This window comes from Scylla paramamosain, chromosome 39, assembly GCF_035594125.1.
Source record: "Scylla paramamosain isolate STU-SP2022 chromosome 39, ASM3559412v1, whole genome shotgun sequence".
NCBI lineage: Eukaryota > Metazoa > Arthropoda > Malacostraca > Decapoda > Portunidae > Scylla > Scylla paramamosain.
The window spans coordinates 3,325,381-3,340,000 of record NC_087189.1 but is presented as its reverse complement, the minus strand read 5'-3'; the positions used below and the strand labels follow the sequence as shown (position 1 = coordinate 3,340,000).

At 42.7% G+C, this 14,620-nt stretch overlaps 1 protein-coding gene and 2 long non-coding RNA genes across 8 annotated transcripts in view; 1 reads left to right on the top strand and 2 right to left on the bottom strand.

The window, feature by feature from the left end:
* LOC135092054 (C-Maf-inducing protein-like) overlaps window positions 1-12,122 on the top strand; it is a 72,220-nt gene extending 60,098 nt beyond the window's left edge. For 2 of the 6 annotated variants that reach the window (XM_063990226.1, XM_063990224.1), the window contains 9 exons: window positions 1-37; window positions 1,677-1,966; window positions 3,706-3,798; window positions 4,596-4,752; window positions 5,370-5,483; window positions 5,731-5,871; window positions 6,277-6,471; window positions 6,989-7,094; window positions 7,356-12,122. The exon at window positions 1-37 is cut by the window's left edge and continues 221 nt beyond it. In XM_063990226.1, coding sequence (XP_063846296.1) covers window positions 1-37; window positions 1,677-1,966; window positions 3,706-3,798; window positions 4,596-4,752; window positions 5,370-5,483; window positions 5,731-5,871; window positions 6,277-6,471; window positions 6,989-7,094; window positions 7,356-7,480 — 1,258 coding nt within the window. In that variant the 3' untranslated portion in view covers window positions 7,481-12,122. The remainder of the gene's footprint in view (window positions 38-1,676; window positions 1,967-3,705; window positions 3,799-4,595; window positions 4,753-5,369; window positions 5,484-5,730; window positions 5,872-6,276; window positions 6,472-6,988; window positions 7,095-7,355) is intronic. The other 4 variants (XM_063990229.1, XM_063990227.1, XM_063990225.1 and 1 more) reach the window with 3 other exon arrangements.
* On the bottom strand, window positions 3,383-4,712 carry LOC135092057 (uncharacterized). Its single transcript, XR_010262728.1, has 2 exons — window positions 4,578-4,712; window positions 3,383-4,042 (listed from the first exon to the last, which is right to left on the bottom strand). It is a non-coding gene; the product is annotated as an uncharacterized LOC135092057 (long non-coding RNA).
* LOC135092056 (uncharacterized) lies at window positions 6,418-13,720 on the bottom strand. Its single transcript, XR_010262727.1, has 3 exons — window positions 13,584-13,720; window positions 6,836-7,139; window positions 6,418-6,556 (listed from the first exon to the last, which is right to left on the bottom strand). It is a non-coding gene; the product is annotated as an uncharacterized LOC135092056 (long non-coding RNA).
* Window positions 13,721-14,620: the final 900 nt, after the last annotated feature.

Sequence of the window (14,620 nt, the reverse complement as noted above, 5' to 3'; positions counted from 1 at the left end):
AGCGATTGGGGCAGGCGAGGAGAGTGTGTGTTGTCAGGTAAGGTCAGAGTGATGGTAGTGATGGTGGTTGTTGGTGCTACTGGTGGTGGTGATGGTGGTGGTGTGATAGAGTGGTTGTTTAGCGGTGATGGTGGTGGTGGTGGTGGTGGTGGTGGGGAAGATAAAAGGTAAAGGATAGGAGAGAGAGGAGAAAAGGATAAGAAAGATGAGGAATGGGAGAGGAAGGATAAGAAAGGAAAGCATGTAATGAGAGAGAAATAAAGGAGAGGGAAAAGAAAGGAAGGATAAGGAAGGGGAGGGAATGAGAGAGAAAAAGGAGAGATGGAAAAGAGAAAGGAAATGAGAGAAGATTGAAATAGAGAAACATAAATGAAGGAAGAAAGGAGAGAAGGAGAAAGATAAGAGAAAGTAGGAAAGGAAATAGAGATGGAAAAGAAGACAGAAGGAAAGGAAAAGATACAAAGAAAGGGAGGGAAAGGGGAGAGAAAAAGAGGAAAGGAGGAAAAGGGAAACAACGCATGGAAAGAAGGGAAGGAGAATGAAGGAAAGAAGAAAGAAAAGAAGGAAGGAGCTTAGATAAATTAAATCAATGTTTCTTTTGATATTCAAAGTAATTTCATGTTTAATTCTCAATATTTTTATTTTCTTTCCTTCTCTTTCTTCGAAGTTTCTTTTTTCTCTCTCTCTTCTAGGAAAGCTTTCTTTACTAATTGCTTTTTGCTTTTTTATTCTCTTCTGCTGCTCTCTTGCTTTTTTGCTTTATTAGTCATTCAAATTAGTCATAGTTTTAGGTATTTATTTATTATTTTATTTCTTTTTCATCAGTTTCAAGTTTTTATTTTCTTCTCATTTAATTTTCTTTGTCATTATCTTTTTTATCACCAATGTAACTTTTCTTATCATTTTATCAAGTTTCAAGTTTTTCTTAATATATTTTTATTTATCTTTGTCAGTTGCCTCAGATAAGAACCAAAGGAAGATAATGTTAATTCTTATTTTTCTCTTAAGTCTTAATTGCAGTGTTCATATTTAGTTTATATCTTTGCATCTTTCTCTTTTTTTCAGATTTCTTACTTTGTATTTTTCATGTTCGTAAATTTTTCATTATTGACTTCATTTTGTACTATTTGCATTCCTTTATTATTATTTTCATTATTCTCATATTTTATTCACTGTTAATTCCCATCATTAACTTTTTCTAGTATTTTTACTTAGTCTTTCCCCATTTCTCTTCAAATCTATCATCCTCTGTTTTCCCTTATCTGCTTCTATCATCCTGTCACTCTTATTTCACCATCCTCATTTCAATTATGTCTTCTACACTATTCCTCAACATCAACACTTAACTCCATTCTACCACCTCATATTTTCCTTCCTTTGTTCTCCTTCACCCTTATTGCAGCATTCTCAACTTTTCCCACCTCCCTAACCAAATCCACCTTTAACACTCCTCTGCCACTCCTTAACACATCTTACCACTCCACTGTAGCATCTAAACCTCCAATCTTACCACTCCACTGTAGCATCTAAACCTCCAGTACCTTCCACATTTCTATCACTTTAATGAAACTTCCTCTAATGTTCCTGACACACTTCTTCTATGACTTATTCCCTGTTGAGATTCTCCCCCTGTAACACTCCTCTGGCTCACTCTAACACTCTCCACCACTCCACAGGACTTCGGCAAGTACCCATACGTGAGGCGGTTTGTGCAAGATTACATTCAGGCACTCAACAGCCAGAATGACGGACGCAGGGTGGTACATGAGTTTGTGGACAGCATGCACGGCCCCACCAGCACCTGCCCACACTTGCGTGTCCTCCCCAACCTGGTGGCCACCTGTACATCGGCTGTCTGCTTCCTGGTGGCTGAGCAGAAGGACCAGGAGCGTCTAAACTCACTGACGCAAAATTCAGATGAGATCACACACCACCTTCATTGCTACCTGAGTGTGCTGAATAAGATGTGAGTGTTGGTGGAGGTGTGTAAGTGTGTGTGTGTGTGTGTGTGTGTGTGTGTGGGTGTTTGGGTGTTTGTGTGCTGGAGTGCGTGTGTTTAGGTGTGTGTGTGTGATGTAGGTATGAAGTTTATATGCTTGTATGTGAGAGAGAGAGAGAGAGAGAGAGAGAGAGAGAGAGGACAGTATGAGAAAAATGAGAAGAAAAGTGTGTTTTTATGTGTGTGTGTGTGTGTGTGTGTGTGTGTGTAAAAAATGAAGGAATGAAGATTATATATTTGTAAGAGAGAAGATGGAAAGGGAAAAGTGTTGAGCCTAAAGGATGATGGAATGAAGAGGATTATGTTTGTAAATAAGATAGATTGAGAAGAAAAGAGAAAGTTATGTGTTAAAAAGTGAAGGAATTAATATGATAGGTTTGCAAATGAGAGAGAGAGAGAGAGAGAGAGAGAGAGAGAGAGAGAGAGAGAGAGAGAGAGAGAGGAGAAAGGTGTGTTTGTGTGGGCGTGAACATAAAAAGATGAAAGAATGTAGATATTGTTTTGTAAAAGAGAGAAGGATGAAGAGAAATGAGTAATGCATTATTAGAGACAGAGAGGAGAGGAGAAAAGAAAGGAATATGTAATACGTATAGAAGAAAGATAGAAAAAGAAAGATGTATGACGCATTGATAGAGAAAAGAATGTATAGAAGAAAGATGGCAAGGAAAGAAATGTGTATTGATAAGAGAGAAGTCTAATGTATAAATGTAAATTAAAAAGTAAGCAAACACAGACAGGTAAGGCAAGGTAAGGTAACAGCAAGGTAGACACACACACACACAAACACACACACACACACTATCTCTCTCTCTCTCTCTCTCTCTATCCCACTTTCATTAGTGTGGGATGTACCAAGGGTGGAGATACCTGTCTTACCTTACCTCACCCAGCCAGCCAGTGGAGTTGGGTGACCTCACTGCAAACACACTCACCTTGCTAGAGAGAGAGAGAGAAAATACACCTTGAATATGGAGTAATAATTAACTAAATTAAGAAATGAGAGATTGAGTGAGACCTATTGTGGTTTTAGAAGTAAATTAGTAGTAGTCATAGTGATAGAAAATAGAACCTTAGTATAAGTAAATTATTATAGTAGTAGTAGTATGATAGTAAAATAATAATAATAGGAAGAGAAGAATCTTATTGAAATAATAATAATAGGAATAGAATATTTTTATAATTTACATCTCTATTAAACTTACTGATGTCTATTGCTGTCTCGTTTTTCTATTTTCTTGCAATTCTAACTTTCTATTTTTCTGTATTTTCTTTTTCCATATAACTTCTTTTTTACCATCTAATTTGTTTATTTTGCTATTTTTCTTTTTTCTATTTTGTATCTAATTTGTCTTTTTCTATCAATCATAAAGAAAAGAAGAAATGGTAAATCATTTAGTTTATTATAGACTTGTTAATACATTTTTGTGACCTTTTTTTATGTTGAGGGGCTGTGGTGAGTGACTGGTTTGTCAACGCACTGTGGGGGACACGCTGTGAGCTGTGGAGAGAGAGAGAGAACTACATAACAAAATTACATTACATAAAAAACAAACAAGAAAACACTAACAAACATTTTTCCCAATCGCAGTAACAAAACAACAAACATTCACACAACAAACATTACCCAACACACATGCACACACTGAAAGACAACAAACATTTTCCATCACCCAAGTTGACCCAAGCTGTGACCTTTACATCCCCAGCTGTGAGTATGACGACTGGAGACCCGGCCTGGCACAGCTCCTCCAGCCCATCCCCTTCCCTGACGTGGCTCTGGCTGATGAGGACTTCATCAGGTGGGTCTGGTGGCTTAGAGAGGAGAGGGGCTGATGGGGCTGAGGAGAGGGACTGAGGGCTGAAAAGGTCTGGGAATGTGAGTTTGAGATGCTGTGTGGTTGAGAGAGGCTGGGGGAGTGGGTTTGAGATGCTGTGTGGCTGAAGAAGACTGGATGTGGGTTAAAAGGGGCTGTTTTGAGTGGGTTGTGAGGTCTCCTGTAGTCTTTTGTCTCTGCTCTAATTTTTGTTTCTTTGAACTTGCATCTGTGGAAACAAGTTGTATTAATTCTCCCAGACGTCTAATCAACTGTCTATTTATCTCTGTCTTTCCTGTGTGATGTGTGATAATTTAATAGGAGTACATCTATCTGTCATTTCTGTAACATTCATCCTTCCTCTTTATCTTTTTTTCTTGATTATTTGACTCTTCCAGCAAAATGTCTGCTTTCAACACCCCCATTTTATCTTATTCTTTATCCATATCCTTCCTTTACTTATTCTCACTATCCCATGCCCTTCCTTTACTGACATTTCTTTATCTCTTTCTCTATTGCACCTTTTATAATCTTTCATCTCCTTCACTATGCCTTCTTTCATCTTCCCAAACCTCCCATCCTTCACTTTCATCTTTCAAACTAACCATTCCTTCCATCTCCTCTTACCTCGTTTTCTTATCAAATCTTTTTCTTTCCTTTGTCATCTTTACTAACCTCCTTTTCTTCTGTCATCTCTTTCACTGACCTCCTCCTCTGCTATCTCCTCTATTCACCTGTCACCTTTACCCATCACCTCCACTCACCTCCTGATCCTCCAACAGAGAGATCCTGCCAATCATTGAGAAGATCGGCACTGACCCGCGTTGTGAGGTTCACCAGATGGTGCTGGGAACACGGGAAGACAAGGAGGGCTGGTTCAACGTTCTGTGTCCCTCCTCCCTTGCCTGTGTGGATGAAGGGATCGTGTGGGCGTCTATTGTGAGTATAGAGCCTTAGGGATTTTTTGTGTGCGGCATTGGGAGGGTCTGAGGAGGGTTGGGATGGGGTAGCATTTAGGATTATTTGGTAAGGGGTGTTCTTGGGGAGCTTGAGTGGTATTTAAAGGCAGTTTGTAGGGTTGCATATAGGTTATGGGGCATTTACAGTGAGTGTGTAGCATTGGAGAGGATCTAAGGAAGGCAAGATACTGAAGAGGAATATTTTTTGAGTGTTATTTAGAAGCTGTCTGGAGAGTTAAGGGACACATGAGGGTTAGGTATCAATTGATATAATTTGAAGGCAGTTTTGTCATCTTTAAGTATTACAGAATGTAAAAAAAAAAAAAAAAAAAAAAAAAAGGATCAAATACCCTCTCGCCATGTGTAAGGACTGATGGCTTCTTGCAACTTCACTTATTTGCTTATTTTCTATCAATTTTACAGTATACAAGGTTTAGGAGTGTCCATACCTACTAATCCTACAATACAAAAGCTTTAAGAGTTTCCATACTTAGTAATTATTGAGTATGCAAGCTTTGGGAGGGTCTGTAGTTCCAAATTTTAGTGTACACAAGCTTTAAGAGTGGCCATATTCACTCATTGACTGTCTCCCTGCAGCTCCAGACTCTCATCTCCTGCTGCTGCAAGAGAAAGAAGTTCCTGGGAATGCTGGTGAAGTCCCTCGGTGCCTGCATGCTGCTGGCACTGCGCGGCAACAACACAGCACAGGAGGTGAGGCGCCGGCACCATCACTGGCATTGTCTGTGGGGAGTGTGAGAGTTGATCAGTTCACAGACAAAGGGATTTACAAAGAGGTAGTGAGAGGAGATACAAAACACTGGAAAGACATAATAATGAAAGGTTATGTACTGTTTAAGAGAGAGAGAGAGAAATTAATACCTAAGCCAAAAATGAAAAAAAAAGACTGCATAAAAATTAACCTTGCTCCACTTTCTAACCCCTTCCTCCATCATGACAGGTGCTGTGCCTAATGCTGGAGTGGAAACTGGTGGAGGGGCCAGACCAGAGCCTGCAGGTGGTGACGACACTGCAGTCAACACCATCTGGCAAACGGCACTACCAGGCGCTGTGTGAGAGGCAGATGCACCTTAGGGAACTGGTGAGTGTGAGTGTGAGTGAGTGTGTGTGTGTGTGTGTGTGTGTGTGTGTGTGTGTGTGTGTGTGTGTGTGTGTGTGTGTGTGTGTGTGTGTGTGTGTGTGTGTGGTTTCTTTTTGGTAATTTAGTGAAGTAAAAAAAAATAAACAAGTAAATAAAAAATAGAATAAATCCACGTAAATAAAAAATAGAATAAATCCACTCTAATTAAAGTACCTGTCATTATTCATTTAAATGTTACCCTGAGAAGTGCTTATTTAATTTTCCTGATCCTCTTCCTTCCCTGAGTCCCACTGGCCAAGTCCTCAGTCTCCCACACAGACACTCTCCCCCTCCCTGAATCTCACAGTCCCTCCCAGGCACTATCTTTCACACAGGCACTCTCTCTCTCCCCGGCTTGCCTCACAGCAACAGAAGGGTGGCCCCAGGAAACTGACACTACCCAGCCGCAGCACAGACGCCGATGTCAACCGTATGCTGTCATCCGGGTCATTTGGCAACCTGGAGTGCCTGTCACTGGCCTTCACCCGCGTCACCAGTGCCTGCGCTGAACAACTCATCAAGCTGCCCACCCTTCGCTACCTCAACCTCTGGGCCACACAGGTATGGGCTCCTCAGGGTCTTGTCTCTGCCGGTCAGTCTTGGGCAGGTGACATGAGGTGAGGTGAGGTGTGGCTGACTTGTGAATCTGTAATGCAAGTTGTTCTTAGTGTGTGATGCTGTTGTATGTTATTGTGTCCAGTTTTCAGGTCCTTGCCTTCCACACCTCAATTCATTCTTGTTCATGTTTGGCTTGGTGAGTTGAGGAAAATTATTTGTGTGTGATGCTGATATATTATTGTGTTCAGTCCTTTTCAAGTTAGGATAGGTTAGGTGGTGTTGGCTTGTGAATCTTTAATGTAAGTTATTTTTGTTAGTGTGAGATGCTCTGAAACACCGTGTCTTAGTCTTGTATTTGTGTCGTCACCTTGCAAAGCTCCAATGAAGGTTGTAGTTGGTGTAAACACAAGCTGCAGCGTGTAGGCCTGATGGCTTCTTGCAGCTTCCTGTGTTTTCTTGTACGCATATTCTTGTAAGATGATCTGAAATGTTGCCATGTTGATTCTCCTGTCCTCCACAGTTTGGTGACGTTGGCCTCCAGCTGATATCCGAACACCTCCACAAACTGCAGGTCCTCAACTTGTGTGAGACTCCAGTCACTGATAAAGGTCTGGAGGCACTAGCAGGTAAGGAAGGCTGGCTTGGTTTATGCTTCCCTCCTCCATGTTAGTCTGTTGATGGTAATAAAACAGGAGATTCACTAGTACACTGTCAAGACATGGGTGTGAATGCATCACTAATGTTGTGTGTGTTCATGTTGGAGTGTGAGGTAATGCAGACATAGTGTTTGTCACTTGTGTCACCAACTGTGAGTGTTGAGTGTGTGTGTGTCACAGTTGGTGAGTGTTGAGTGTGAGGGAGGAACACTCACCATGATGATGTTTCAGCGGTGAAGAGCCTGCGGCGCCTCAACCTGAACAGCACAAGTCTGTCAGTGCAGACGTTTGAGACACTTAAGGAGACACTGCCTGGTCTGCTGGAGGTGGATGTGCGCTACACTGATGCCTGGTGACCCTCGCCCCCATCTGCTGACCAACCAGACGTCAGCAGATCCCCTGGAGGCCCCACAGCATTCCTGCGGCGTGTGCTGCACCAGCTGGGGCGGCGGCGGCGCGACCGCAAGTCCCAGGATGGCAGCACGGCAGGCGAGCAGAATAATGTGCGGGCGGAGTGCGCCTGCCTGCCCCGTGCCAGTGGCCTCACGCGCCGCAATGTTTTGGTGCGTGCCAAGAGCGAGGAGCAGACCACCGTGCAGCGGCGGCAGCTGGTGCGGGCCGCCAGCGAGGACCATCATGCCCGCTGCCCTGCCCCCCCCACCCGGCCCCCCTCGCCCCCGCCACCGAGACCAAAGAACCTGCTCACTCGGGCCAAGAGTGAGGAGCAGCAGAGCGCCGCCCGCTGCCACCTGCTGCGCACCAACAGTGATGGACGCCGCTACAAAGTGAGCAACCTGCTGCGCCAGGAGGCCGCCGCCGCTGCCGCCGCCCAGGATGCCCACCAGCCCGCCCTGGCCTAGTGAGCCAGGCTGGCACCAAAGACTGGGCAGCGAGGGGCAGTACAGAGGGCTAAGCTGCGGCTCACCATCACCACCACCACCACACCGCCAGGCACAAACACAGGTCTTGGTGACCACCACCACCAGCTGTTGTAAATGTTACTTTTTGTCGTAAAAACTGAGACTTGAAGAAGAGAAAGACTGGCACTTTTAGTCCTGCTGTGTGGAATATTGTGGAAAGCTTTAATTCACATCACTAAGAAAACCAGGCATTTATTTTAAAATTGTGCACAAAACAAATTTCTGTCACATCCACCCACCTGCCAGGCACCAGTGTGGGCCAGACACAGGTGAGGGCTGGCAGAATACCAGTGTGCCAGGTGCCGAGATGGAGGCGCAGCAGCAAGAGTGGCAGCACTCCAGCAGTGAGTCAGTCAATCACCAGCCACAGTGATCCTGTGTTCAGTGCCCTGTGAGGTGGCCACCACCGGGCAGGAGACATCCCGGTGCTCAGCCAGGGCCGGGCCGACCTGTGTGTGCATGTATGTGTGTTTGCCCAGACACGACCAAAGAGTGTGTGCGTGTGTGTGCGTTGGTCTGCTGTACATCTTTAAGTGTGCGCCGACACTTGGCATTACCAACGGGCATAATTCTGTATTTATTTACCTGTGAGTGAATCAGGTCTGCAGGTGACAAACGGGACACCAGGTGACTTGTGCCTCACTCGTGTAACTTATTAACCCACAATGCTATTTAAGATTACAACTAATGAACACTGTTATTTCCTCCTTGAACACTGATGCTTCAAGCCGAGAGACTGAGAAGCAGCCACTCACAGGATGGTGGGACAGTGAGGCAGACTGTCAATCAGAGATGAATATGATCACTTCCCATTGTTCTGAACTACATGGTATTATTCTTTGTTTCCATTCTTTACTTTACTGCTCCACTGTATTACTTGAATGGTGTTGTCATGTTTCTTCCCTTTTCTTTATTACTTTGTCAACTGGATAGTTTTACTTCATCAGTCTCTCTTCTTTCAGTCTCTCCTTATGTTATTTTACTTTATTACTTATATGCCAGCCTTTTCATCCATCTCCCCTCTTTAAAGTATAGACAACTGTAATTTCTTATCAGCTATTATTTTCAATTTCTCATTTTCTTTCAACTCAACTATCAAAGAAACCTTCTGTCTTTTCCTCTTCACTTCTATAAAAGGTCCTGTCTTCAGAACAACTGAAATACCTTAACTTTCACTCTAATAACAAAATACATCAGTGAACAGAAATTAATCTGTCTTTTCTATTCAATTTTGAACTGGCAACATTGTATTCAGAACCCAAATACACATCTTTATTTTCAACCTATCATAATACATACATCAGTAAAACATATGTTAATCTATTCCTTCTATTCAACTTTATAACGTCCAATTTTATAATGCCTGAAAATGTTCCTCTTGAAAATTTAGATGTTACCTTCATTTTCAAACCAATAACCTTAACACTGAATCACACAACTCAAACCAGCCAAAGACACCTTCAGTTTCCATCACACCTCAGCCTCTCAGCAGCAAAACATCAGTGTTGGGAGAGAAATGCAGTGTTCTGGAAGACGATCTACTTTGTTCTGATCACCAACAGTTCTGAAGGAAGGAAAGATTAATGTGTATCAAGTACTGTATCTTCACATGAACTCAGATTGGAGTGAAGGGAGGAAAAATGTCAAATTTCCTCACTAGTTTGATTTGAAGGAGGAAAATGCATCAGATCTTCTCACCAGTCTGATTTGAAAGAGGAAAAGAAAGGAAAAACTAAATTTCCACACTATAGTTTGATTTGAGAGAGGAGAAGAACGTCAGATTTCCTCACCAGTTTGATTTGAGTGAAGGAGGAAAAACATCAAATCTCTGCCTGTGATGTTTGACTTATGAGGAAGGAAACACCAAACCTACTTGTACTTGTGATGTTAGCAGTCCAGACCAGCACTACTTGTCAAGACTTGTCACCAGCTTGGAGAAATGTGAGAAAAGGTGAAAGTAAAGCACTCATCTTCAAGACTGTCACAGATATGAAGAGAAAAAGCATCAAACTTTAAAGAGAAGAAAAGTCAGAAAATAGCTGAAAGTCAGTCAGTTATGGAAAAAAAAAGGCCTGAAAAAGTTTACTGAACCACTAAACAAAGCAAGAAAAGGATAGCTAAAAAACAAAAAAAAAAAAGCTTAGTAAGGTTATGGGGGAAAAAAGGCATGAAAAGTCTATTGAAGCACCAAACTTATAGAGACAAGGATAGTAAGAAAAAAAAAATGGTTAGAAAAAAGATAGAAAACTTGAAAGCCAGCACAGATCTTATGACAAAAAGTGGGAAGGTGTGAGGAAGGTGTAGTGCTTTGTTAGACAGGTGCATAAATATATAAAAATCAAAGTTAGTTGAGTACTGTAGTGTGTTTAACTTTTTACTACATCCCATTGTCAGCTTTCAAGTGCCATATTTGTATAGGGAACCATAACACCACCAATCTGTGTGTGTGTGTGTGTGTGTGTGTGTGTGTGTGTGTTTCACTATTTATTCTTCTCTAAGTGCCAAGTGATGAAATAAGTAGCTGTGTGTGTGTGTGTGTGTGTGTGTGTGTGTGTGTGTGTGTGTGTGTGTGTGTGTGTGTGTGTGTGTGCGTGCGTGCGTGCGTGCGTGCGTGCTCTAAGAGATTTTCCCAAACGCATCCTAACCTAACCAAACAAAGGTCTTTTTGTAACATGTAAGAAAAAACTAAAGAACAGCTGTGGTGTTGATGTGCAATTCTCCCCAAATGTGTTGTGCAGTGTGCAGGTGTGTCTTGCTCAACAGCTGCAGGGAGGACTGGGCAGGTGTGTGAGGGTGTAGGTATGGAGAGAGATCAATGTGGGAGTATTAGTCACTGGTGGACAGGTGATGCAGTCTGGTGTGGTGATGCAGTCTGATGCAGTCTGGTGTGGTGATAGGTGTCTGTGCTGTGCTGTCAGGTGTGATGCGAAAACTTTCCTATGATGATACTTCAAAAGAAATACTGTTTTACTGGTGTGTTCTGTCTAATGATGTGTTGTCAAATGAACAAAAATTCAGAAAAAGAAACAAAAAATTCAGTGGAGCATTTCTTGCGTCACGGTGGCTCGTCACGCGTCACGTGTCTGTCATTTGGGCATTTTTCTATGGAAATACTGCATGTCATTTAGTCATTCTTGTTATTTGTGTGGTACTCTCCATTACTCTCTATTCAGTTGTCTTTCAGAGATAGGCTGAACCAAGCTTGGCTTTGACCAAGTGACAAGCGGGCTGGGCTAGGGACTGAGGGGGGAGGGGGGGCAGGTCACGCTGTGGCGCTGCGGTCTGTGGCGCAGCAAACTCACGGCTGCGGGCCACAGGTGCAGCACATTGTGTGGATTCCATTTTGTAAATTCCTGATGATAATTGTGTGGGTGACGACCTACACATCAGTGTAACCTTATATAAAGGTAAGGAAGGTGTACAGTGTAAAACTGCTATCATGTTTCTGATGCCCAGGGAGGCTGCCCTGCCCGCCACGCTGCTGCTGCTGCTGCTGCCGCCGCCAACACTGGTCAGGAAGCTGTTCTAGCAACACTTGCGTCACGCAGCAGCGAGCAGCACGCAGCACATGTGGTGCTGCCCAACCAGTGTTCTCTTGTTCTGCGTGTGCAGAACAATGCAGAGCAGATCAGACGACCTCACATCTTCAATCAGACCTGTGATGTCAGTCGTGCCGGCACTGTGCTGTAGTGGCACCATGCCGCCGTGGCACTGTGCTGTTGTGGCACCGTGGCACCGTTACTCTCGGAACACCTTGGCCCTTGTGGACCTGTGGTCCTGGCCGCAGGTCTGAGCCACCAGCCGGGGCAGAGGCAGTCTCTGTATACATATATATAAATACGTATATAAATATTATATATATATTAAGCCTTATTATAATATTTATACAACTTCTACTCTTCTAAGTCTGTACATGTGTTTGGCAGCGAGGAGCGCGCCACGCGGGGAAGGGACGAGGTACTACTTGGTGTAGGCCGAATCAAAACGTTGGGGTTGAAATCACAGCTGTTTGCCGTCCCCGAGTTGTCTGTGTGTTGCCATCTGACACTTGCTTTATGTGAAAGAAAATTTCCATGTATGTCACGTGTATTATTCACCTAACCCCCTGCTGGAGATGACTGAATAAAAAACTGGAAAAGTATAAAAAAAAAAAAAAAAAGCTGAGCCAAGGAACGAGTAAGACACGGCTGCGGGGGGGAAGCTCGAAAAATAAGCCATGTAAAGTATGAACACATTTAGACAAACAATAACTAGCCACTACACTCACACTCATCACATGACCCGCCGCAGCCACCTACTTGATAATCACCCCAGACAGGCGGCTCTACAGAAAACACTAGATTAGGCATCACTATAGCTACATGCTGCCCTACACTGCCCACAAACAACCCCTATTAGCCAATCTTCCCTCATTCACCAATATATTCTTCCTCTTGACCTTCCAGCCATATACTGACCCCTTGACTAGTCCCACTGACCTCTGGAAATCAATGACCATATGAAACTCATGACTAGGGCTCGTATTTTGAAAAGCCTTGTTCTCCAACCACGACTATTTTCAAAGGCCACAGAGATGATTGGCCGGGTTCTCAAGTGTTTCTCCTATTGATGTAGAAATCTTATTAATCTGCCATTAGAACCAAAAGCACATTCTTTAAAAAAACCTCTTGAACGTTGAGGAGGTGCGGCGCAGAAACATTTCAGAATGCGGCCCAAGGAAGGAGCCGCTGTCGTGTGCAAAAGTTTCCATCCGTGCGGAAGTGTACCTTGTGCCCCACACCGCTCTGTTATCTTTGCTCAAATTCGTGTAGGAAAGAGTCTATGGGGCTGACATCCCAATCAGAGCAAGCACGATCATCAATTGTCATTGAGTGTATATAATGCATCATATTATAATATATTATTTATCGAATATTTGAAACCGAGTACCTCCGACACGCAGTTCCGCACGATATGAACACATCCTGCACTTTCACTATTTTAAGCAAATACTGCGAATTCCATGTTCCTTTTGGTAGTGTAGAGAAAGGAATGACTCACGCTGTCCCAGGTAATACTTTAGTGAAAAAATATTCTCTATTAACTCATTTATTGGTCAGAGTAGGTCCGCCCTTCACTTCCGATGCGATGACGCTGATGTCCGCTCCGAAAATTGTAATAAAATGTTTTCTTAACTATTTGATAAGACATAGTGATTGTGGTAACTTATATCAGTATGATAAGGTCTCCTACAATTGTTTTGTCAGGAAGGAAAACACTTACCAAAGGTTTCAAATATTCGATAAATAAGATTATAAGACTACTGATGATGCGTTATATACACTCATAAAGACAATTGATGATCGGCTTGCTCTGATTGGGATGTCAGCCCCACAGACCCTTTCATACACGAGTTTGAGCAAAGATAACAGAGGAGTGGAGCACAAGGTACACTTCCGCACTGACGGACATTTTTGCACACGCTTTTAGTTTCCTGGTTACTCACACAGACCACAGCACCCAACCCTCCTACCTTGCAGGTGGCCATCCACTCCCTCACCTCAAACTCGCTGTGATGGACAAGGGCAGTAGAAGCTGGCAAAGGCTGGCTATGGCTGAGAGGAATGTAGAGACGCCACGAGATTCCACGTAGCTGTTAAGGAAGCGATATCACAGAGATTCCCAGAATGCCCTACTCCTTCCTCATGACCTGTGAGGTGTGATGCGCGCGCAGGATTCGGGAACACTTCTGCGCCACACAACTAATTTCAAAAGACTGCAGTTCGTTTCACGTGTTTTTTAAGAGTTTTTTTTTTTTTTGTGGTTCTAGTTAAAAAAAAAAAAATGTATATATTAACAGGAGAAACACTCTTGACAAAACCAGGTTAATCATTTATGTGGTCTTTGAAAATAGTCATGGTGAGTTAGCAAAGCGTTTCAGAATGTGGGTCATTGCTCGAAGTTATTAACCCTTTTCTCTGTTCCTCTACGAAGATTTCAGCTGATATATAGATAATAATAAAGAATATATAATCTTCTCATCAATTTATGCAGCTACATACGTGAACACTGGACAGTTAAGTTGTGTTATTATTAGGAACTGGGCGATTTGAGTGGATTCATTTGTGTTGGGATTCGATTCCATATCGCCTGTTTTCTACATGAGCCATTTTAAGGGCAACTAATCTATTTCCTTTTGTTTATAGTTTGCTTTTAATCTGAAGATTTTGTGGTAACTGTGGTCCACGTTTGTTTGCAAATTATCTTATACTTCCTATAATTATTTGGTGCGGATTAATGTAATTTTGAAATACTTTGTATATTTGATACTATATAACACCACTTTCTATAAAATAATGCTACGTGATGTAATCTTCTGATACTTTCAATGTAACTCCTTGGTTTATGTAATTCTACAATACCTTCTATCCTAACTAGTTCATTTTATTAGCCATGAAATCTGAGTTATTAAGTAATTCTTTATAACTTCCTGTCCAGGGAGTTTCAGAAGGGTAAGCAAAGAAAGGAGTTGTAAAGGCTTGCAATGTTCGCTATAACTTCTGGTCACGTCAGTTCTACAAGGCTAAATAAAGAAGG